Below are 23,678 nucleotides of genomic sequence, written 5' to 3' on the forward strand. Positions count from 1 at the left end.
TAAGGATGTTACTCTGGAAATTGTTTAACTAGAGCACTTGCAGAGGTAGGTATACGGCAAGGCAAATTTATTGTAGATGAAGATAAATAAGTAGATAGATGGAAAGGTAGATAAATAGGTACCTAGGTAGTTAAGTAAATAGCTAAGTGGGTAAATCGGTAGTAATATAAATAACAGACATAAATATAAAGATAGATACACTGAAAGATGGACAGATAGATAAAAAAACCCATTGATTAACTGATGGTTAGAAAATAAATACATAAACATGAAAAATATACGAAGAAATCAAACACACCAACATTAACATGACACACACACACACACACACACACACACACACACACACACACACACACACACACACACACACACACACACACAAGACAATGATAAACGACTTGTACTCCAATTACTACATTCCCCACCAGACAAGTTTATCGTTCTGAAAATTTTACTTATTGTACACTTGAATCTTTCCCCGGTCGCTTCCTTATGTGCATGGATTCCTCGACTCGGTACAACTCTGAGACGCGGAAGAATGTCACCAGCTTCAGATATTTAAACTATTCGAGGCATTCAGATTTTATGAAGAGTATCTGTATTGTGGTTTGACTGGTGACGTACTGATCTATCCACGTGGAGAGAGAGAGAGAGAGAGAGAGAGAGAGAGAGAGAGAGAGAGAGAGAGAGAGAGAGAGAGAGAGAGAGAGAGAGAGAGAGAGAGAGAGACCACCACACACACACACACACACACACACACACACACACACACACACACACACACACACACACACACACACACACACACACACACACACACACACACACACACACACACACACACACACACACACACACACACACACACACACACACACACTGACAGACACAAAAAGACGCAAATAGAAGCAGATAGCCCGACTGGAATATAAACAAACAAAGACGTACAGACAGACACACACCAATATATAAAAGGACAAACAGACTGCCACGCCAAAAAAATAAAAACAAAAGGAGACATAGGCAAGGAAAGAAATAGAAGGAAAATAACAGAAACAAAGAAAAATAAAACGTACAAGAAATAAACCTTCACTTTCTCGAACCAGAAAAAAAAATAAAAGAAATAAAAAGTCAAGATGAAAAAAGAAAAACAAGAAATTAATCAATAGAAGAAAAAAATACGTCCACTCGAAATGTAAACAGCTATAACTGCCCACATACCATAGCGGGAGGAAGAGTGCGCCGGAGTTCAGTTCTGCCCAATGAATGATAAAAATGATGCAGTATTTCTGTGGTGAGCTGCCTTTATCTATCTTGGAGCGAGAGATGGTAAGGGATGAGCGGTGGTAATTCTCATGTAGGTGACAGCCAATTGTGGGATGCGTGTTTCGTTGTTCTATTGCCCTCGTCCATATCAATTATTATTCTCTCTCTCTCTCTCTCTCTCTCTCTCTCTCTCTCTCTCTCTCTCTCTCTCTCTCTCTCTCTCGTAATAAGATAAGAATCTGTGAATGAGATGCTACTTAACGAGAAAGCAATAAATTAAGAAAAAAGAAGAAAATAAATAGTAGTAGTAGTAGTAGTAGTAGTAGTAGTAGTAGTAGTAGTAGTAGTAGTAGTAGTAGTAGTAGTAGTAGTAGTAGTAGTAGTAGTAGAACAACAACAGCAACAACAACAACATTAACAACAATGAGAAGCAGAAAGGGAAGAAGAAGTGGAGGAGGAGGAGGAGGAGGAGGAGGAGGAGGAGGAGGAGGAGGAGGAGGAGGAGGAGGAGGAGGAGGAGGAGGAGGAGGAGGAGGAGGAGGAGGAGGAGGAACAGGAAGAAGAAGAGAAAGAGAATGAAAAAGAGGAAGAGGAAGACAAAGAAGAGGAGAAGGAGGAGAAGATGGGTAAAGATGGAAGAGAACAGAAGAAAATTAGAAATGTAAGGAGATATAGTAAATGAAAAAAGAAAAAAGTATGGTGGAATTAGATAACAGAGAAAGACAATAAGAGGGATTAAAGATGAGTAGAAGAGGAGGAGGAGAGGAGGAGGAGGAGGAGGAGGAGGAGGAGGAGGAGGAGGAGGTCACTCTTCTCAATATCCACCATCCATCAGCTGAAAGGTGGCGCTACTGAACCCACACTCCAGTCCAGGTAACCACTGGCCGCTCTCATCCCCAAATGACACAGATCCATCACTCCCTACTCCATTCCACTTTTTTTTATACACACTGTACCTATTCCCTTTTCCTCCTCCTCTTCTTCCTCCTCCTGGTCCTCCTCCTTTGTTCTTCTTTTGTTTCTTGATGTGTTTAGTTTATTTTCATTTTTCTTCTTTCTCTTTCTCTTTCTGTTTCTCCTTTTTGGTTTTCTTCTTCTTCTTCTTCTTCTTCTTCTTCTTCTTCGTCTTTTCTTGGTCTTTTCTTCATCTTTTTTTTCTTCTTTTGTATTTTGTTGTTGTTGTTGTTGTTGTTGTTGTTGTTGTTGTGGTGGTGGTGGTGGTGGTGGTGGTGGTGGTGGTGGTGGTGGTGGTGGTGGTGGTGGTGGTGGTGGTGGTGGTGGTGTTTCTGCTGCTGCTGCTGCTGTTGTTGCTATTGTCTTATAGCTTTTTCTACTACTTTTTCTTCTTTGCCTTCTTTCTCCTCCTCTAATTCTTTTACTTCCTCCTCCTTAACTTCTTCTTTCTTCTCCTTCTCCTCTTCTTCCTTCTCTTCACTTTCTTTTCATGTTTCATGTTCACCCTCGTTCTACTTATATGTCGTCTCTTTATTCTCTTGCTTTGTGTTTCGCTTTTTCATCTCATACATCATATTCTCTTATTCTGAATCCTTCCATAACATTTTGTTCCTTTTCTACGATATCTTTCATACTTTCATGTATTTCTGTATTTCCTTATTTATCACTCAGTGGATTATCTTTTCTACAACGTCTAATTCAACAATTTCATGACATCAAAATACCGCACGCTGTACATTCACTCAAAATTAAAAGATTGTACAACAGATGTTCACGTCATTTTCTGTTTTCTATTTCTCTAGCGGTCTATTCATAAATCCTCCCTTTGATATATTACAAACGTCTGTCTTGTGTTTCTTGAAGGCTTTATATTTCCGCGGTCTTCTTTCTTCTCCTTATCCATTTTCTTCTTTCTCGCAGTAATGTCTCTTCGACCTCAGCGTTTGCCTCTTAATCTCCCTCCTTCACCTCGCCAGGAGCCAACGAACCAGCGGCGGACGGGAGCACCAGCCACAATCACACAGTAATCACCATCCATCACCCACAGCCAGCCTCTCGTGACCTCTCCTGCCTCCCCAACGCCGATGGATTCATGGAGTGTGACCCTTAGTCCTCAGAGGTGTGACCAGAGGACCTTCCCGCATCCGAGTGAGTCTCATTATGACCCGCCTCCCTTTGAGTCGCGACCTAGGGACCCCGAGGTCACAGTCGTCATCGCTGGACTGGTTGGGTGAACACAACACAGGCCACGGTGAAGGTGCGGTGCGGGATGGTCGTGTTCTGTATAAGGTAGCAGCCGTTAACTCGCCTCTCACCTTTTGTGAAGATAGTTAGAGAGGGTCAACGAGGTACTTAGGGGCTCTAACTACTCGCGAGTGTATCTTTGTCCACGTCTGGCTACCGAGGGCTGGATAACTCGGTGCTAGGCAGCGTTAAAGATAGTGGTTGGGTGATGCAAAGGCGATGAATGGCCGACCTGTCATGGATGAATCATTTGAGTCGCTGGAGAGAGAGAGAGAAAAGGACAGGGTGATTTGAGTAAGCGACACTGCAGGCTTGAGTAAGGTATCTGATCATAGGGTAAGACAATATACACGATTATCCAAGTGATTTACCTGTGAGTTGTAGCATTCATTTTGTGTGTTGTTTATAAGAAGCAAGGATTTCTGCTTCAATACTGCAGGTCATATATTCATTTTTTTCACCACAATAAACAGCCTTAGAGAGAATACCACCTTATTCTGAGACATAATGCGTGTAAGAAATTGAGGAGCAGGAATATGCATAAAGGATAGTTCTAAATGCTCAAAGGGAAGTATGAACACAGGATACGAAGCTTCAAAAGTTAAATGTGATATGAAAGTGTTAAGTACTGGACACTAACAGGACATCAATAATCTTTAATAATATAGAGAACGAAAAAAAAAGCGAGGAAGATAACATGAGGTAAAGTTAAACAGGGAAATAAATAAAAGTAGATGCAGGATAAGAATAGAAAGTAACACAATATCCGGAACAATGCCAGCCAGATGAGTGGCACAGACACAATACAGGAGGTGCGATAGAAAAGTTTAGGAGAGCTTTCTGTTGTTTATGCTACGGGATATTTGTAGCGTGTCTTGATAATGGAGGTTAGATGAGACAGTGACTGCTCGTTGGTACATACAAACACACACACACATAAATACGGTGTAGTAAAGAAGGCGAGATAAGGAATTTGGGAAGCGTTGTTTGTGCAACAAAGAATTAGTACTGCCTGGTAATAGAGGTGAGAAGAGACGATGAACAGCCTTACACACACACACACACACACACACACACACACACACACACACACACACACACACACAAACTCGTGTCACTTAACTCACCCGCACCTCACGACACAAACAACAACCGTGCAAATAAACCATTACGCATAAAAAGACGAAATCGATAATTATTAAAGCCTTAACTGTATACATTAATAGAAACTTTCTTCTCCAACACTGCACTTTTTCTTTTTTCTATCCTACCTGTGGCCTCATCAGCGCCACTCGAAGGGGGAGGGAAGAGGAGGGAATGGAAGGATAGACAGTCATAAACATTGATACAAGAAAAAGGCAAGTCTTGCAGTCTACCCTTGAGGACTGGTCATTATTAGTACTTGTAAATAAAGAACGTGGAGTGATTTAACACCCTCAAGACTCCTAATTCAGTCGGATGGATCATTATTTAAACAAAAATATTTATTACACGGAAAGCGGGAACGTTTATTAAGCAAAACGTGTTCGTGTGTGTCTCATTTCGCTAATCTGCAACGTAGGTAAAAAATGCGTCAAGGTGAAGCACGGCAATAGGCGCTAAATTGATTAATCAAATTAATAAAATGAAGACGGACATTTCTCTCCCTTCAACTGTTTCTTAGATTACTCGTGGATTGAGAAGCAAGACGAAATGCGAGGAGAAAGAAACAAGAGATGAAAGGCTCAAGACGGGAAAGGCAGCAGGGAAGAAAGTGAGAATGAAAAAATGTTAATGAAATGTAAGGATTTAGATAAGGAGATACAATGAAAGGGAAAAGAGTGAATGGGAAGAGAGAGGCGTAAAATTAAGATTAGAAAAGGGGGGTATGAAAGCAAGGAAGCAAAATGAATTAATTGAAAGAGAGCAGACGTAAATGAGAGAGATCAAACAGCAAGGAAGTGAGGAAAGCAGACGCCGGGATAAATATGAAGTGCTGAAGAGACACAGAAGGCGAAGTGATGCGGGAAGAAAGTGTCAGAGGAGCTAATTGAGGAAAGATACCAATGAGAAGGTGAAGGCAAAATATTGAAGAAAAGATGAAAAGCACAAAATGAGAGAATATAAGGTACTGCAAAGATGATAGAGATCAAAGGTAAAGAGCAGCAAATGAAATTAAATAAGCTAAGAAAGGATGAGGACACTAAGATGGAGTAAATGTAACAAAGGAAGGAAGAACCGGTGAAGGAGAATAACACATATAAGAGACAGAGAAAGAACAAAACTAAAGACACATCATTGGAGCGTATATCATCACATTCACCGCCACATTATCAAAAATACTCATCGTCAACTTTCTCCTTATATAAACATTTCCTTAATTAAGCTTCTAGAATATTCATGAAAGACGGCAGTGCTCATGAAGTTCTCCAATTACCCTTATAAGATCCAAAGAACCTCAACTTTAACTTAAAATGATACTAAGGAGACAGACAGACAGTATATCGCCTTAGTACATAAATCCGTAACGCTTGTGATTACGACTGCGATGTTCATGATGTTCAAGTTGATTTTTCGTGCATAGATTCTCCTTCGTAAACATGTCTTGCCGTCACCCGCTGCCTGCTAATACTCCCCTGAGGCTTGTCTCTGTACACGCCAGACATTCCTTTCACTCATAAAAAGATTGCGAGTTGGTCATGAGGTGAGGTTTGGTTAAGGTAGTGTTCATTTTTATTTTCTTCCTCTTGTTTTTTTTTTTACTTCTTTTCTTTACCTTTACTTATCTCTTACTTTTATCTGTGTGTGTGTGTGTGTGTGTGTGTGTGTGTGTGTGTGTGTGTGTGTGTGTGTGTGTGTGTGTGTGTGTGTGTGTGTGTGTGTGTGTGTGTGTGTGTGTGTGTGTGTGTGTGTGTGTGTGTGTGTGTGTGTGTGTGTGTGTGTGTGTGTGTGTGTGTGTGTGTGTGTGTGTGTGTGTGTGTGTGTGTGTATGTATATATATATATATATATATATATATATATATATATATATATATATATATATATATATATATATATATATATATATATATATATATATATATATATATATATATATATATATATCCCATCAACAATCACAGCAAAAGCACCACCAACAAAACACCACCTCCAATCGACATACACACGCCAACACCACTACCACCAAAAATACTTACACCAACAATGACATCAAAACTGCAACTCCTCCCACACTTCTCTCCATCCCTCTCTGTGCCTTTCTCACCTTGCCTCCCTGCACCTGCCTCGCCTCACCTCGCCTCGCAGCGTCATGTCTCTCTGCATCCCCGGAGTCGCACACCCCGCCGAGCCTCACGGCCTCACGGAGACTTGACGCAACCCAAACAAACTCCCTGATTGCTAGCTCCCCTCAGGCCGGCGGAGGCTGGATAACCGCGACAGTCGGCACACGCGGCGATAAAAGGGCGGCTGAATCATGGCTTTCATACAGATGCAGATGAGGTCCTCACCAGCCCGACGCCACCCCGCCCAAGGACAGGTCTCCACTAACGAGCCACGGGAACTATGTTAATCACGTTACTTGTTAGCTTTTTTTTCAGAGGTTGAGGGGCAGGAGTAAGTAGGAGGATTTGTCAGAGGTGAGTGGTGGTGAGGGGTGATGAGTAGTGGTGGTGGTGGTAGTAGTACCGGGCAGTGAGCCGAGGAAAGTGTATAGGTGGCGGGGCAAGGCAAGAAAGAAAGGATAAATTGGAAATAATTGTGAATGGGGAGATGGGAGGCGGTGGTGATGAGTGGATTCGATTGGGAGTGGTAGGTGGAATGTGCTGAGAAGGTGGCGACTGGAGGAGAAGAGTGGAGGTCGGGTTTCCTTATCTAATATAATGAAGGAATGAAATAATACCCTCTGAGTGGCCTCCGGAGAATGATTATGCTAAGTGCGGAGAGCCGTGGCTGTCTTCAACTCGTGCGCAGTCGAAAGGAGAGAATTACACGCCTGCTTAATTATCGGAAGGAAAAAAGAAACCACGCCAGAGGGATTAACGGAAGACTGACCAGCAGAACACGGGAGTCGGCGGTGCTGAGGCTGGCCATGGGAAGAGAGGCTGGAATCAGGGAATAGGAAAACAGATCTGAATGAGAAAAGATAAAAGGACGTGCAATTAAGGGAATGAAAAGAAAGAAGACGGGATAAGGAAAAACAAGGAAGTGAAAAGAAGAGGGCATCAGTTTTGAAAGGGGAGAGAGTAAAAGGACGTAAAAAAAAAAAGTGAATGTGAAGGAAAGAAGAGACAGAGAGATGTTCAGGAAGAGGACGCCAGAAACAAAAGAGGAAAATTGATAAGGAAATAAGGAGAATATATATAAGAAGAAGAAATGAGGACAAACAGAGAAAGTGACAAATAAAGAAGACAACTGATGAGAAAGTAAAAGAAATCTGCAGTAGAAAAATATGGGCAAGCAAAATTTGTTAATCAGAATAGACTTTCCCTCACTATTTTCTAAGCTATCAAATATCATGTACAATATAGTTCAACTTTTTTTCCCTGTGGTACATTAAGCAATCCATCACTGTTATCAATCCCATCTACCTCTGGGCTTCCTTTTGTGAGTTACGCTCATTATTTTTTCCTACGTATCAGAATCGCTACGATATTAATAACACTCTTCTTAAACCTGACCTCTCACGCTACGTACCTTCGCTCCCTCCTATCTGTACCCTTCCTTTCTTTCACTCCCTCTCTCCCTTCCTTTATCTAAAATCCTTCCCTCACTCATTTTCTTGCCTCTCTCACTTCTACACCTTCCATCATTTCCTCTCCTGCCTTACCTGAAGTTTGCCCCTTCCCTCCCCTCGTCCTTAGATTTCCCCTCTTTTTTGCTCTCCTTGCCTTTTCTCATATAAACTCCTTCCCTCACTCCCTTTCCCCTCTTTTATTCTCTAATATTTCTTCCCTCATTCCTTCTTTCTTGAATTAATTTTGTCCCTCTCTCTACTTCATCGCTTCATCAATTATCTCCCTCACTTCATCTTTCTCAGCAGCTCTTCTTCTTCATAACCAGGTGAGGATCATCCAAGAGCCAATGATTTCTTTTCCAGTAGGAGTTATTGAGTTTTCTTTTTTTCTCATATAGAGGAAGGAGGAAGTGTTTCTTTTAATGGATGGTTTAGACTTAAGTAACTTACAACACAGGTGGATCATATGTGTGTGTGTGTGTGTGTGTGTGTGTGTGTGTGTGTGTGTGTGTGTGTGTGTGTGTGTGTGTGTGTGTGTGTGTGTTGTATTTACCTAGTTGTAGTTTTACAGGGTCTGGGCTTTATGTTCGTGTGTCCCCGTCTCCATATCTACACTTATCCATTTTTTTCTTTAAAACGTGTGTGTGTGTGTGTGTGTGTGTGTGTGTGTGTGTGTGTGTGTGTGTGTGTGTGTGTGTGTGTGTGTGTGTGTGTGTGTGTGTGTGTGTGTGTGTGGATGAGTGGGTGTGTGAGTGTGTAGGAAGGATACGTATCTATGTACAATAAAAGCATTTTTGCATCAGCTTTTTTTTTCTTTTTAACTCCCTTTTTCTGCTTCTCTCTCTCTCTCTCTCTCTCTCTCTCTCTCTCTCTCTCTCTCTCTCTCTCTCTCTCTTACAAATGTACGTGTTTGTGCGTGCCTTCTGTGTGTGCGTGTGTATAAGTCATTTTTCTTCCACGCCACACATAATGGTGCTGCTGGCCGGAATGTCTAATCCTGAGGGTGGGATTATCTCTCCGTCGCCCCCTCCCCCCATCATTCTCCACCTTGTCCCTCTCTACCCTCCTCTTCTCTCTCCGTCCTTTCTCATCCAGAAGGTCCAGCCGTCTTAGGGTACAGAGCGGCCTCCTTGGTCCACTATATTTCCAGGAGATTAATGCCCCATTGAAAGACTTTGGAGATATATTCCCCCTTAGAATCACTGGGTTAATATAAGGAGTAGTTTTCACGCTGGACAGAAAAAATAAAAGAGAAAATAAATATCAAATGTGCAGTCATGTTCAGAAGTCCCGTAACATGGTGCACTCATTTCCACTGTGTAATATTGTTTTCTCTCAAGTTCAAGAAGAAAAAATAACTAGATATATTATTGGTAGATATAGACAGGTGTGCTTTTATATACAGGGACACTGCCACGTGTAGGACTGATGGCTTCTTGCAGCTTCTCTTATCTTATGTTCATTCTTACCCGCAAGGCCTCTGATCTGAGTCTATAAATTGTCAGCCTTTTGTGCAGAGACTGTCAGTAGATTAAAAGGCTTAAGACTGAAGGAAACGTAAAACACACTGCAAGTAAGTGCGGGATGTTACTTCACTACTGACCATGAGTAACGATTGTGATTTAGATGCTATACAGCAATGAAGGATCTCAGGACACACAAGACAAACGGTTTACAGGTGACATTCACGTCCAATTAAGGCACCTCGGACGCACCTGCACACCCTCAACTGTTCGGCTGCTTTCACTCTGCCAAGCAATAGCGAAGATACACGAGAGAAAATTATGAATTAACGTGAAAAGGTCATGGCATTGATACTTTATCTGCTCCTGCCTCGCGCCAAACCTGCAGGAATGGAGGAACGCTTTAAAATTCATACCACATAATTGTTTATGGATTAAATGAATGTGGGAGTTATTAGGCGGCTGTGTGGCTATGTGACTGCGTAGCTGTGTGACTATGTGGCTGTGTAACTGTGTGGCAATGTGACTGTGTGACTGTGTGGCTGTGTGACTGTACGTCTGTGTGGTTATGTGGCTGTGTGGCTGTGTGGTTATGTGGCTCTGGCTGAGTGGTTATGTAACTGAGTGGCTGTGTGGCTGTGTGATTATGTGTTTGTTTGGCTCTGGGGCTGTGTGGCTGTGTGGCCTGGGGGTGTGTGGTTCTGTAGCTGTGGCTTTGATAGATACCCCCATTGTGATGATACGCCAGTGAAGCGCCCCTAATATCTTAAAAAATGCAGATGTATTGGAGTTTCTTCACTTTAAATGAGACAACTACGTGGATGAATCATCTCTTTTTTTTTCCAAGGATAAGATACTGAAAGTGTAAATAAGAAAAGTGGTCAGTCCATTTAATATCCGCTTTTACTTAACGTCTTTGGGGAGTGGCAATGATTTTCTTTCTTTTTTTTTTTCTGGAGGATAGGGGAGGTGGAGAGTGGGTAGAGGTCTGTTATATGATACGGTACACGAAAAAATACAATAATGGAAAAAGGTTCCTTCAAATTTACAACATCCTAAGATTCGTAATACAAATAAGTATGTACGTATTTTCTTGTGTGTGTGTGTGTGTGTGTGTGTGTGTGTGTGTGTGTGTGTGTGTGTGTGTGTGTGTGTGTGTGTGTGTGTGTGTGTGTGTGTGAAAAATATTATGAGAAACAAACGAGTGACAATGGTACTATAATTGAAATAATGTTACCATCTACACTTATTTATTCCTAATCAGTTCCAAGTGCAACAAAACAACAACAGGTTATATGAGACAGTCCACCCAAGCGTACATGAAAAGATGGCGGTGTTTTCTCTTACAAATCTCTCCATCTGAAGTGACATTAGGAATCACCGATGCTCTCAGACAAGGGAGGATCAGGATGCTTGACCCTCATCTATAGTCTATTCTATTATTTAGTTCAACGTAAATCCACCACTGTGATATTATTCAAGGTTCAAAACTGATTACAACGACGCGCGAAAACTGAAAATTTGTACCTCTGAAATAAGTTTCTTTTTTTTCATTCTTGTTTACAATAAGAGAAGGTTTCCTATGTGAAGGAGGACTGAGAAACACGCACTCCATTGATTCAAAGATAGAATAAGACACAAATATCCTCACAGATAATGTTATAGAATTATAGCATATAAGCTTTTAGTCTTGCTTAAGGTGCACGTGTGTTCTTGTGTTATTCTTAGAGAGAAAAAAAACAACGTGAACATGAACAAGAACAACAGCACGATGTTAAATAGCAAGAATGAAAAGAACAAGAAGAAGAAAACAGAATCAAGAACAGTAAGAACAAAATAATGAAAAGGCAAACAACGAAAAGAAAAAGGAGAAAAATGAAAAATGGCGAAAAAAAGCGAAAACAAAGAAAAAAATATTTAAAAGTTTCAATAAAGCTAAGATAATGAAAAACACACACACACACACACACACACACACACACACACACACACACACACACACACACACACACACACACACACACACACACACACAGAATAAACATAAGAACACAATAAGAAGAGACTGTACCAAAGAGAATAAATAAATAAATAAAAACCAAGAAAGAAAAAAACTGAAGTTAAAATGATAAAGAGAACCTCAGTGCTTATCAGGTGCCATAAAAACAGCTATTTAGCCTTTACAGGTGTGGAGGTTAATGCCCAGCGCTATTTCCTCCACACGTCCGTCCAGTAAAACATGACGTGTGATGGACAGCTTGGGGACTTTACGGCACGTGGCGAGAGTAAATGTAAGTGTGAATGTTCTTTATGGTACGACTGTTAATAGCACACTCAACTCCCACGCGTATCTTTTGTATTAGGGTTAATATTATAAAAGTTTCTGCTTGATGTCGCCAGAATATATGTTAGTGGTGAGTGTGAATTGTGGTGTACGTCATTATTGCTTATGGTACGACTCTTAATATCACACTACATTCCAGTATGGGTTTTTTTTCCTTGTTTCCTACAGAGGGTAATTTTATGAAAGCTCTATTTGATGTCGCCAGAATATAAGTTAGTTGCTGGTGCCAACGTACGTGAATGTTCTTAATGGTACGATAGGTGATATCACTCCAAAAGCCTCAGTGCTTATTTCATGTGCAAGATACCATCAAACAAGTGGTGGGCGATGTCAGCTTTCTACCCTTGCAAGGATATAAAATAACATACAGTGTGAATGTACGTACGTCAGTTTCTTCACAGTACGATAGGTAATAACATAATGATCTCCACGGCAAATTTGGTAGATAAAATCATTCAGATAACTCACAATTAAGGTTCTAGTAAAGGATATAAAATAACAAACAGGACTGTACTGTACGTCAATGTTGTTGAGAGTACGATAGTCAATAAAATAACAATTCCCATATAGGAAACGTATATGTATAAACTAACTGTGACACTTTTCCAATTAAACAAAAACAGACAAAAATAAAACTAGGTAAACATCACACTATCATATCTTTATCAAATATTATCCAAACTCACCCCCCCCCACCCCGTATCATCTTCCACAAAAGTAAAAATGCAAAAAAAATATATATATATAATCACAAGGCAGATTTCGTACGATAAAGAAAATATACAAACTCCCCGCGTCACCTTCCAGTAAAGCAAGAACATAATGAATTAGTAGCGAGTGCAAGAGTAATTGAAAGTTCAGCGCGGCAGGACTTATATTACCACCTTGAAATGTCCTTGCTTACTTTGCTAGTAATAACATACAGGCAGCCCGTGATGTCACCCTCTGCCATGCGAGAATACAAGGCAGCCCCATAAATTACAACACACGCAAGGGAACTGATGGCGAGGAAAGGATGACTGGGTACGGGAGATCAAGCGGGGCGGGGCACAGAGAGAGAGAGAGAGAGAGAGAGAGAGAGAGAGAGAGAGAGAGAGAGAGAGAGAGAGAGAGAGAGAGAGAGAGAGAGAGAGAGAGAGAAGAAGGACGATCAGCCAGCCACACCATCTACTTGGCGTCTTCACAGGCTGTCTCACCCGGTTTGACCTCTTCCATTCTGACGTCACCTGTTCGTACCTGACTTGTCTTAACTAATCCTCCTTCTCTCATGAAGACAACCCATCGCACGGACAATTCCCATTCGACGCCGTCCTCATTCGACATGCCAGACCCAAACTGAACCCACTTGTCTCACGGAGGAGTATTCATCACAGAATTTATCGAAGGAACTGCGTGAAGGACAATTTTCACGCTGAGGTTAAAGGTTCGGTTTTCCTTAACGTGCCTGCGTCTGATCTTCACTACTTTTAACAAGCTCCAGTATTTTTTTTTCTTTTTTTTTTTTTGTATATGAATGTCTAATACTTATCTCTAACAGGGTTTACATTTCTTTTTTTTCTTTGCTCTATTTCTTTTTTTTTTTTTTTTGTGTGTGTGCAAGAGTTGCTCGAGCAAAGGGCAATAAATAAAAGGCCCATTTATTATCTAAAAGGAGACGGTTCTAAAGTCACCAGACATTATAAAGGTGTTAACATGATTCTAAATAATTCAACAACGACTACTTTACCATTAAGGAAAAAAAAGACACCCGTAACAACGTAACTGATCGCATAGACGACCACTGATTTAATAAAAACAATACAATGTAGCCGCCTTGGTACAGTGGAACCATGCGTGCTTTGGGGTCCGAGGGGTCTCCAAGCGCACGGGTTCGAATCCTGTCCATGGTCCGAGTGTTGGTTGGACTTTCTCACTCGGGGCAACGGTTTCCTAGCGGGTGGGCTTTCAGATAGGAGGTACCCCAAAAAGTATCTCTTTTAGCCCATAAATTCCCGTGAAAACCCGACATGGTATAAAAGAAAAAAGAAAAAAAAGAGAGAGAGAACAATACGTCTTAGAAAGTAGCCCTAAACCTCATAAATCATACCTTGATATTTATTTAACATGGAATTCTCAACCTAAGAATCGGAAAGAAAAAAAAAAAAAAAACTACAGGTAATACAACTGATTAATAAAAACAGGTGCTAAGTGCATTAGTGTCATGCTTCTGGTTTTCCCAATATGTATGCAAGTGTTGCCGGACGAGAGGAGTAAAATGTACGAGAGAAAAAATTAGTCTAAGTATGAAAAATAAAATTAGTGAAGTGAGGCAATGAAAGAAAGGAAAATAAAACAAAAAAAACTGGATCGTACCGAAGATTGGAATGAGAGGGAGGAGGAGGAGGAGGAGATAGTGGAGGCAGTATTATAACGAAAAGTAAAGAGAAATAACGAGAATGGGAAATATTAGGGAAATTATAGGAGGAGGAGAGGAGGAGGAGGAGGAGGAGGAGGAGGAGGAGGAGGAGGAGGAGGAGGAGGAGGAGGAGGAGGAGGAGGAAGAGGAAGAGGAAGAGGAAGAGGAAGAGGAAGAGGAAGAAGGAGAAGGAGAAGGAGAAGGAGGAGAGACACAGGTTAACATAATAACAAGCGTTACGCCCACACCACCAAGTCTCCAGCCTCCAGGACGCTGCTAGTCATGTGCCGCCCCCTGCCGCGCCGCACACAGGGGCAAGGGGATGCATTACCTGCAGAGGGGCGGTCACCTGCCATACCCATGGCCTTCATAGAATAGCAATCATCTCCAGAGTTAATAATTAGTCTCGAAATTATACCATTATCAGATTCAATATCTCCTTATTAGTTAAATGTACACACACGCAGTTTGGCACACAGAGTCTTGATAATTTTCAATATGGACAATTAGTTCTTCAGTTTACTTTATTGGTGGTACTGTGCTCTTACAAATTAAATCGATACGCTGTCTGAATCAGTATCATATAATGATACTAACTAAGAAGTACAAGCACTGTATCACTCATTACCTAACCCACTTCCACTCGTTCCTTTCTAAATAACTTTATTGAAAGTTCTTACAAACTAAATATATACGCAGCCTGAATCAATATAATATAATAGTATTTATCTAAGACAAGCACCACATCATTCATTAACGAGCCCCTTTCCTATTGGTAGTTAATAATCATTTTATCATGCTTCCCATGTTCTTACAAATTAAATGTCTGAAACAATATCATGTCATAATACTACTTAATTAACACAAGCATATCACACTTCAGCATGCCCTTTTTTATAATAATCTAATCGAAATTCACTGTGCTCTTATGAGCTGCATTGCTTGTAACAGCATCATACAATAAATCCACTTAACCAATACAAGGACATCATTCATTAACAAACCTCCTCGTCCCTTCTCGTGTAGCACCCTTTGCACGTCCCTCACTCGCCTCCCTCTCACTCTCTCCATCGCCGCGTCCTCTTCACTCTCCCCAGGTGGCATTTCAAGGATCAAGGGTCACATTGGACACGCCCGGAAGCTGACGTGTCTTATATTCCTCTGTGTGTGTGTGTGTGTGTGTGTGTGTGTGTGTGTGTGTGTGTGTGTGTGTGTGTGTGTGTGTGTGTGTGTGTGTGTGTGTGTGTGTGTGTGTGTGTGTGTGTGTGTGTGTGTGTGTGTGTGTGTGTGTGTGTCATACCGACTGGTGCTCTAGAAGGTTATGTTGATAGAGGAGAGGAGGAATGCGGCAAGGAGGGAGGGGTGAGGAGCTGCATGCATTATAGAAGAGGCAAGGAATGACATGGAAGGGTGAGGCAGGAAGGACGAGGGAGGTTGGATGGCATGGGGGGCATTGGTTGAGGAGTGGCATTACTCAAGAGACAGGTGGATGTGAAAAGCAAACCAGTATAAAAGAAAAGGAGAAAAGGATCAAAGTCTGAACGAAATATATGGGAGATTAGAGCAAGTATAGCCAATCCCTTGATGCCACACCAATGGACCAGACCACACCACACCGCGGCCCTGACCAACTACTGTCCTCAGCTGTCCGGGAAGATAAGTGGCCAGGTGACGCCAGCCGCGGACACATTCACGCCGGAATGTTTGATGCGAAACTAGATCCTTCAAGGCATCTACGTTTCGGCAGCCAATGGCGTTATGTTCTCAATATTTACTACTTCGGCAATCAATGATACATTTTCCATTTCAAATAAATCTATAATTTCAAAAGATGTCCAATTAAATGTAATCTATTTTCTTTTATCTGTGTTTGATGCTGTCTTTTAAGAATATAAAATATCGTTATCACAATAGCTTATAGACATTTTCCTTTTCTAAGCAATTCTGTTAAAAATATTATTATATATCTAAAAAATCATCTAACAAGTAAAATCACTCTGTTTAAGATATCCGAATTGCAAAAGTTGATAATTATTTCATTTTTCCTTAAACCACTTATTTGTACACAATATCTTTTACCATCAAGTAGTTTCTGTTTATTTATGATGCAAAAATGTGATCTTTTCAAGACATCTGTATTTCAATAACGATAGCAATACATATCTTTATTTAAACGAATCTATTCAATAAAATTCATCATCTTCCAAGTTGCTACTGTTTTCCTCTGCTCAATTCCCAGTTTAGCTTACGCAAAACCACCAATTCATTCATGAAGTCCTCTATCTCACCCCTTCTTTGGTCCTTCAGGTGAGAGCGAAGTACTCAGGTAATGTCATCCATTAGGAGGTACACTGGAAGCCTCAGTTGATTTGTTGACCACTGAGTCCAGCTGACTGATTCTCACCTCTATCAGCACGTCCCTGTCACACCTGGCGAGGCGCGACCAATTAATCAAGGAGAGGAAGGTTACAGGGGGGATCAGAGACACAGGACAGAAGCGAGTCTGAAAGCACACTTGTATAGCACACCAATAAGCCTCGGCCAGTTGTTTCTTTCGAGACACATATAAAAAAAAGATGCGTGGCAGCGAGGTGAAGAGAAGGAAAAGGAAAAAGAGAAGCAGTGTATAAGGAAGGCAGGGAAAGGTGCCCCAGGTGTTTCAGGTAAAGAAGAAACAAAGATAAGATAGGAAGGACAGAATGTATATGATAGAAGATTTCCGGACGACTTGTTAAAGGTGGTTTAGTCATAGCATTTGTTACGTAACGCAAGAATAGCAATCAGTGATGCATTCCTTTTTCTGACGAGCGCTCCAACATTTCTTTTGTTTTTAAAGATTTTATTCTTAACGATAATAAATTCAAAAAGAAGTCTTTATGTCACTGACCTAACAAGCCAAGTGTTCCTACTTAGTATTGCATTTTCATCATGACCAAAAGCGAAAGTGGTTCCCAGACATCAACGGTACAAGACCATGTACTAAAGTAAATGTGCAAAATGATACTGCAAACCCCCAGCAGGTTTTCGACAGATAAGTCAACGGGTTGAACAGCTTGGTGGCAGCAGCTGGGGACGGTAATCCTCGTGAAATGCAAGAGGTACACCTTTGCTCGTTTCCCAACATGATGTCGACAACTAGAGTCAGCCTAATATATATATATATATATATATATATATATATATATATATATATATATATATATATATATATATATATATATATATATATATATATATATATATATATATATATATATATATATATATATATATATATATGAGAATTAGTAAACATTACTGCACATTTCGAAGACTTGTCAAATTCTTTTCAGTAATATTTCAATAACAAAGTCCTATAATACTGATGTCGAATACCGCCCCCATCCCCAACACACACACACACACACACACACACACACACACACACACACACACACACACACACACACAGTGCACCAACCACCAGCCGTCATGAGGAGCAAACATGATACGGATTTCTCTTGCGCATGCATTGAATGTAGGCGAGACCAGGGGAGTGCTCTGTCGGGGAAGGCCAAGTGTCGGGTGTGGGGTTCCTCAAGGTGTGCCAGTCGCATTTAGTTACGGAGAAACATTATGAATAAACGTCTAGAATCTGAAAGCTGAATGGAGACGGATATCTAACTAAATATTTGGATTAATATAGTAGTGCATATTATAAACCTGTCAGGAGTTCTGTCTCAGTATAAGACGTGCTGGCAAAGATGACAGTTGGAAGAAAGAAGAAGAACAATTGAAACAAAAGGAAAAGAATGAAGAAAGGAGAAACAAAGGACAATAAAGTGGAAAGAAGAAGGAAAAAGTAAAGATAAGGAAAAATAAAGAGAGAGAAAAAAAGAAAAGAAAGAAAAAAGAAGAGAGAGAAAACAAATAAAAACAAATTCTGCGGCGTTAGGTGAAGGTCTGTGGGCGCCTCACACCGAACATCGCGGGGAAGCGGCAGTAGTGGCACCACAGCTTTCTCCCGACAAGCGGCAGAGAGCGGCGCCCACCTGACGCACGAGCGAAGCAAGTGTGGGATAAGGGCGTGTCCAGAGTGGCACAGCGTAAATGATGTGAAGAAGTGAAGGAGAAATACATAATGAAGCTTATGAAAAAGGTGTAAGAAACAGATAGAGAAACTGAACAGTGAAATGATAGCAGAGCGAATAAGCGAAATTAAGAATTATATATATATATATATATATATATATATATATATATATATATATATATATATATATATATATATATATATATATATATACACACACACACACACACACACACACACACACACACACACACACACACACACACACACACATTCATGAGAAACAGTGGTAGGTGGCAGAAGATCAAGAGAGCACACGAGGAGTGACCAGGAGGCGGGGCGTCACCTGAGGGGCGGAGTCGGTCACCTGTAGGAGGAGCAAGTCGCCCTCGGCCGCCAGACGACGAAAAAAATGGAAAAAAAGAAAGGAAAAAAACATGGTCGGCCAGGCAGACAGCCAGCAAGTCTCCGTGATGCAGCTGAGGCTCAGATGCGTCAAAAAACTCTGAATCAACAGTGCACATTAATTGTATGTATAATTGCTGGAGAGCCGAGTGTCAGGTATCGTCTTTATCTAATCCCATCACGTCAGCACATCTCAGCTTCATCTTTCTCTCTGATGGATCGATGAATTCATCTGCCCCGGGTTTTTTTTTTTTCTTGTCTACATAAGTTGTCTTCTGTTCTTTGTTGCACGGTAGTGTGTAACGGAAGGAGCGACGGGCACCCACGGGACTGCGGACTGTGACAGAAGCGCGAAATACATCACTGGAAAAGCTGGACAAGGTTGTCTCCATCTCTGGGCAGTGAAAAAGAATATTAATAATAGAAAAAAAAATATGACATGTACTGAGTGAAGCCTCTAGTCTCATAATGAACAATTCAACAAGATTCTTCAAAGAAAATATGACACGAGTGTTGACCAAGGAAAAGAACATAGTGTGAGACGTTTATTGGACGTACTGCGATGTGTATGTCCATTAGAAAGTGTATTTATCGTCACGCACAAAGCAACACCTCATCACACACATACACACACACACACACACACACACACACACACACACACACACACACACACACACACACTATACCCACTTATGAAATAATCAGTCCTCACTGTGTCACTTATAACCTCCGTCTGTAGCGAAATGAGTAAGGGAGAGGAAGGCCCTAGCACACTTTGGTTAATGCAAGTCTGCCAGAGGAGGCGTGAGTGGTCAGTGATCACTTTTGGGATAGGTATTCCTTGATTGCAGAGGCAGATAATAACGGTCTGTTTTTTTTACATTCACCCACGAGGAGGGCGAAGAGCCACAGGCGTGCGTTCGTTTGCTTCCAAATGGGGACCAACTTCAGCGAGGGCGACGCAAACAAGCACAGGTCTCAATACATCACAAGTTGCAGAACTTAATGACTGTTCTGAGGCAGCAAGTGAGTCTAATTAAAAAGGGAAAGGTACAGTTACGGTCTGGTCTAAATAGAGGCACGATGAGTTGGCTGCAGATTTACCGATGTGAGTGTGGATACATGAGTGTCGCTGCCATAGTGTTGTGCCAGTGACGGGTTTATTTTCCAACTAGTTTAGTCATGACCATCTGATGCATCAATATCGCTTTAAAATTGAGTCGGTGTTGGCATAAGGTAGGACACTGGCAACAATAGAAAACTGCTGTTCTTATGAGAAGGTAGCTGAAGCTCCGTGTCGTCCTCGCCTTTAACAGAGATCCACACTCCTGCTGCCGATTTACCCATCCACAAAAAATAAAGAGCGAGACGTAAATGATGTTCGTAAAATAAAAACACTGACTGGGGAAATTTCTTTGGAGCTGCCTTTCAGTCGAGGAGAGTCAAGGATGCGGTGACCTCTCAGTTCCAGGTCAAATCTGTGACTCTACCAGCCAATTGTCCCCGTCAGGATGAGCCAGCGCGGACCTTGTCACATGAAATCTACACTTGAACCCTTGAATGACAAGACGGCGTATATATTTCTTTCAATATTCGAGAAAAAGTATAGGAAAAGTGACAAATGGTGAACCATATATGGAGTTTGGGGAGGTGGTGTACTGGGGCGGCAGGAGCGAGAGAGAGCGCAGGAGGCGAGGGAGGGAGGGAGGGAGGCAGCACTCAGTTAGCCGGGCTCCACCGCTAAGGCAACACGTGTGACTCAGGTGCTCCCACACCTCTTCAGTGGCTCAGTGGCTGGCCCGCTGAAGCAGACGACACTTGCCGGTAGGCGTACCTGTGCAAACTCCCTCACGTGCACGCCAGAAATACGAAGACAGTCACACAGCTTTACTTGTCCCAAGGTGATCGAGACGCTATAAGTTTCACCATTTGCAAAGAAAAAAAAAAAAGAAATACTTTGCAACAGTGGCGGCTACACATGCCAGCTGATACTGACTTGTATTTGATATACGGTGACGAGAGTTAGAGAAACTGCGACTATGGCGAAAACCGAAAAGGAGGTGGAGGGGCAGAGTGACTCTGTGGACACTAACAACAACACAGGAAAAACGGAAAATGACTCCTCGAGTAACAGTCCAACAGCAGCTTCCGGAGGCAAGTACCAGCTGCGGCCTCGGTCCATCCAGGCGCGGCGTCACTCTGACAGCGAGTGGAGCCTACAGGACACGCTGCGCCACAAGCCGAGGCCGCAGCCGCTGTCCCGCTACCGCCGTAAGACAGCCAACGCGAGAGAGAGGTACCGCATGCGACAGATCAACACAGCATTCGAGAGTTTGCGGGGCGTGCTCCCTTCCTGGGTGTGCAGCCGCCGCGCCGCAGCAGACATGACCAAGATCGCCACGCTGCGGTTGGCCTCCGCCTACATCAGATCGCTGCAGGACATCCTGGACGGCAACGCCCCCGAGGACACCTGCACCTGGGTCATCTCTAGCATCTTGGGTGAGGACTCTGCCTCTCAAGAATCGAAAACAAAATTCCAGTTTCAAGAATACCAACCCAATCTGAAAGTAAGTAGTCCCGATAAGATCCAACACACGGCAGGCGACTCACAACAAGATCCTGATTTGGTGTCCCTGCTGTGCACCTCCTCGGACACGGGAGTCTTCCAAGATAACCTCGAAACGTTCTCGTACCTGACGCCGATGTCTGAATCGGAGGCGGTCGCTCTCCTGCTTGGGAGCGAATCGAATAGAGGGTGGAGTGACGTCCACCATACGCCCGTGGTGTCCTGATGTTGACAGCCAAGGCCACACCCACTCTGCAGGGCGTGTGGCCGTTGATGGGACCAGCAACAATGACAAGTGGCACCAGCCTCGCCTTATCTCCTCTGTAGTGACCGTCGCCGCACTCTGAGCTGCGAACTGTGATGACAGAAAATAATATATTGTTTAATGTAGAAATGTATTTATGAGGTAATAGGTAGATCGTGCTGAAGACACTTAAAGTCAACAGGGAGTGCAAATTAGATTAAGAAAGGAATGTAACGTTCATATGTCCACTCTTTATTGCAACTGTGAAAGGCAGAACATTACGACCAGACGACAACTTCCGGAGTGATCTGCAGCGGTAGTGACCGTCGTCTCGTTCACACCACATCCACCAGCCCGGCCTGCAACCTTCCGCCTCGTGTGTCCGGGGCACTGAGCCCCCACATGCCTTTTTAACCCTCAAAGGCCGCCTTTTGATGTCTCGCTGATGGCCACAACAGTCGAGTCCGCCAAGAAAATTTGGAGAAGCACATCCAATAAAAATTTTCTTGAGTGGATAGTAATACATAAATACACCATCAACAGTAGGCAGTCAATAAATCTTTCTTGGCAGCTACGAGGCGGCCTTGTTCTCCAGCTAAAGTGTGGGAAAGTAAGGGCGGCAGCAGCATGCGGATCAACTTTGTCACATCGTATATAAATCTAGTCATTCCCTTTGTGCCATACGATAAAGACATGAAGTACTACATAACACGCTGCCTAACAGTTAAAAACAATAATACAAAAGGTGACATTGACGACCATTGCAATTATATTTTAATTAACATTTTGTGTAAATTTTATTGGGTTGCTGTGGCTTCCTCCCGCGGGAGGGTGAGGCCACGCGGGGATGTGAGGGCTGAGAATGCAGGGAGGAGTGGACTGTTGCGGGGAAGTGTTGCAGAGAGCCCACCGTCAGCCCTGACAGCCCCGAGTGAGTCTCGCAGTCCAGCAGAGGTCAGCCACACGCCGCACGGTGCTGTATCTTGTGCATCATAGCTAGAGGTCATCTATTGTATAGCTCTCAAGGTAAACATATGGGTTTATTTCTCCTGTTAAACTAGAAATTAAATTATGATTTTTATCACTGTGTTTTTGTACCACAACCTCTCAAGCAGGCAGGCATGGCGAGGCAAACTCTCTCATACTAAAAGAGAACGAACAATATAATGTACACAGGAACTCAAATAAATATTTTATTTCTTTATAAATGTGACAACAGATAAAGCCATGAATGGCTCACTAATCTCCTGGGGTGCTGAAGTTTCTAAATCATAATCGTATGTATCAAAAGTATCTCATGCTAAAGGAAAAAATAAAATATACACTGTGACTAACAAACTTTTTTTTCACATAATAAATATGAAACTATGGATGAGGTAATGAACGGCTCACTAATCTCAGATGCTGCTGCAGTTCCTAGATCATAATCAAAATTATTCAAAATCAGGAATGCCCTTTCTTAAATTTTCCGGCCAATCTCATAATGTACTATATCACAACTCAGGTTCTGTCCTGTTCTAGATGCCCTTTCCATTTAGATTCCAGGCCGAGATACGTTGTTGATTCATCATTATAGTAGCAGAGTGAAGTACTGTCAACACTCAACCCTATGACAGCTACAAGGCTTCTCCTTAACCTGAGTAAAATAATCTGATTCAGGTTCCGAATTTTGCAAGACAAGACTGACAACAGAGGGAGTGATGGATGGAGCAGTTCGAGTCTCTTACTGTCTATCAAGAGGCACTCCACTGAGGTAACAAGTCTCATACAGTCACCGGCAATCAAAGAGCTAATCCCCTGCCTTCCTACGTCCTCACTCCCGTCGCTCTTCACACAACAAAACTATCACCTATCATCTTGAGCCGCTTTCTCCTCGTGCTATTCACTTGCTTAAGGTTTATATTCTCCTGTGATCCATGAAGCTATCAACACGTATTCAAATATTTGCATATGCTTCTACCTTCAAGGCATTAAAGTTTTCAGCAATTATTTTTTTCCCTCC

The 23,678-nt window shown here is 42.1% G+C and overlaps 1 protein-coding gene and 1 long non-coding RNA gene across 2 annotated transcripts in view; one reads left to right on the forward strand and one right to left on the reverse strand.

Moving 5' to 3' along the window:
- The window catches only part of LOC123516201, a 330,662-nt gene that overhangs the window by 146,706 nt on the left and 160,278 nt on the right, over positions 1–23,678 (reverse strand). The window lies entirely within an intron of this gene.
- Positions 20,570–22,757, forward strand: LOC123516200 (helix-loop-helix protein delilah-like). Its single transcript, XM_045275393.1, has one exon. The coding sequence runs from the start codon at positions 20,906–20,908 to the stop codon at positions 21,656–21,658; it is 753 nt and encodes a 250-aa protein (XP_045131328.1). The 5' UTR covers positions 20,570–20,905; the 3' UTR covers positions 21,659–22,757.

This window comes from Portunus trituberculatus, chromosome 40, assembly GCF_017591435.1.
Source record: "Portunus trituberculatus isolate SZX2019 chromosome 40, ASM1759143v1, whole genome shotgun sequence".
Classification (NCBI taxonomy): domain Eukaryota; kingdom Metazoa; phylum Arthropoda; class Malacostraca; order Decapoda; family Portunidae; genus Portunus; species Portunus trituberculatus.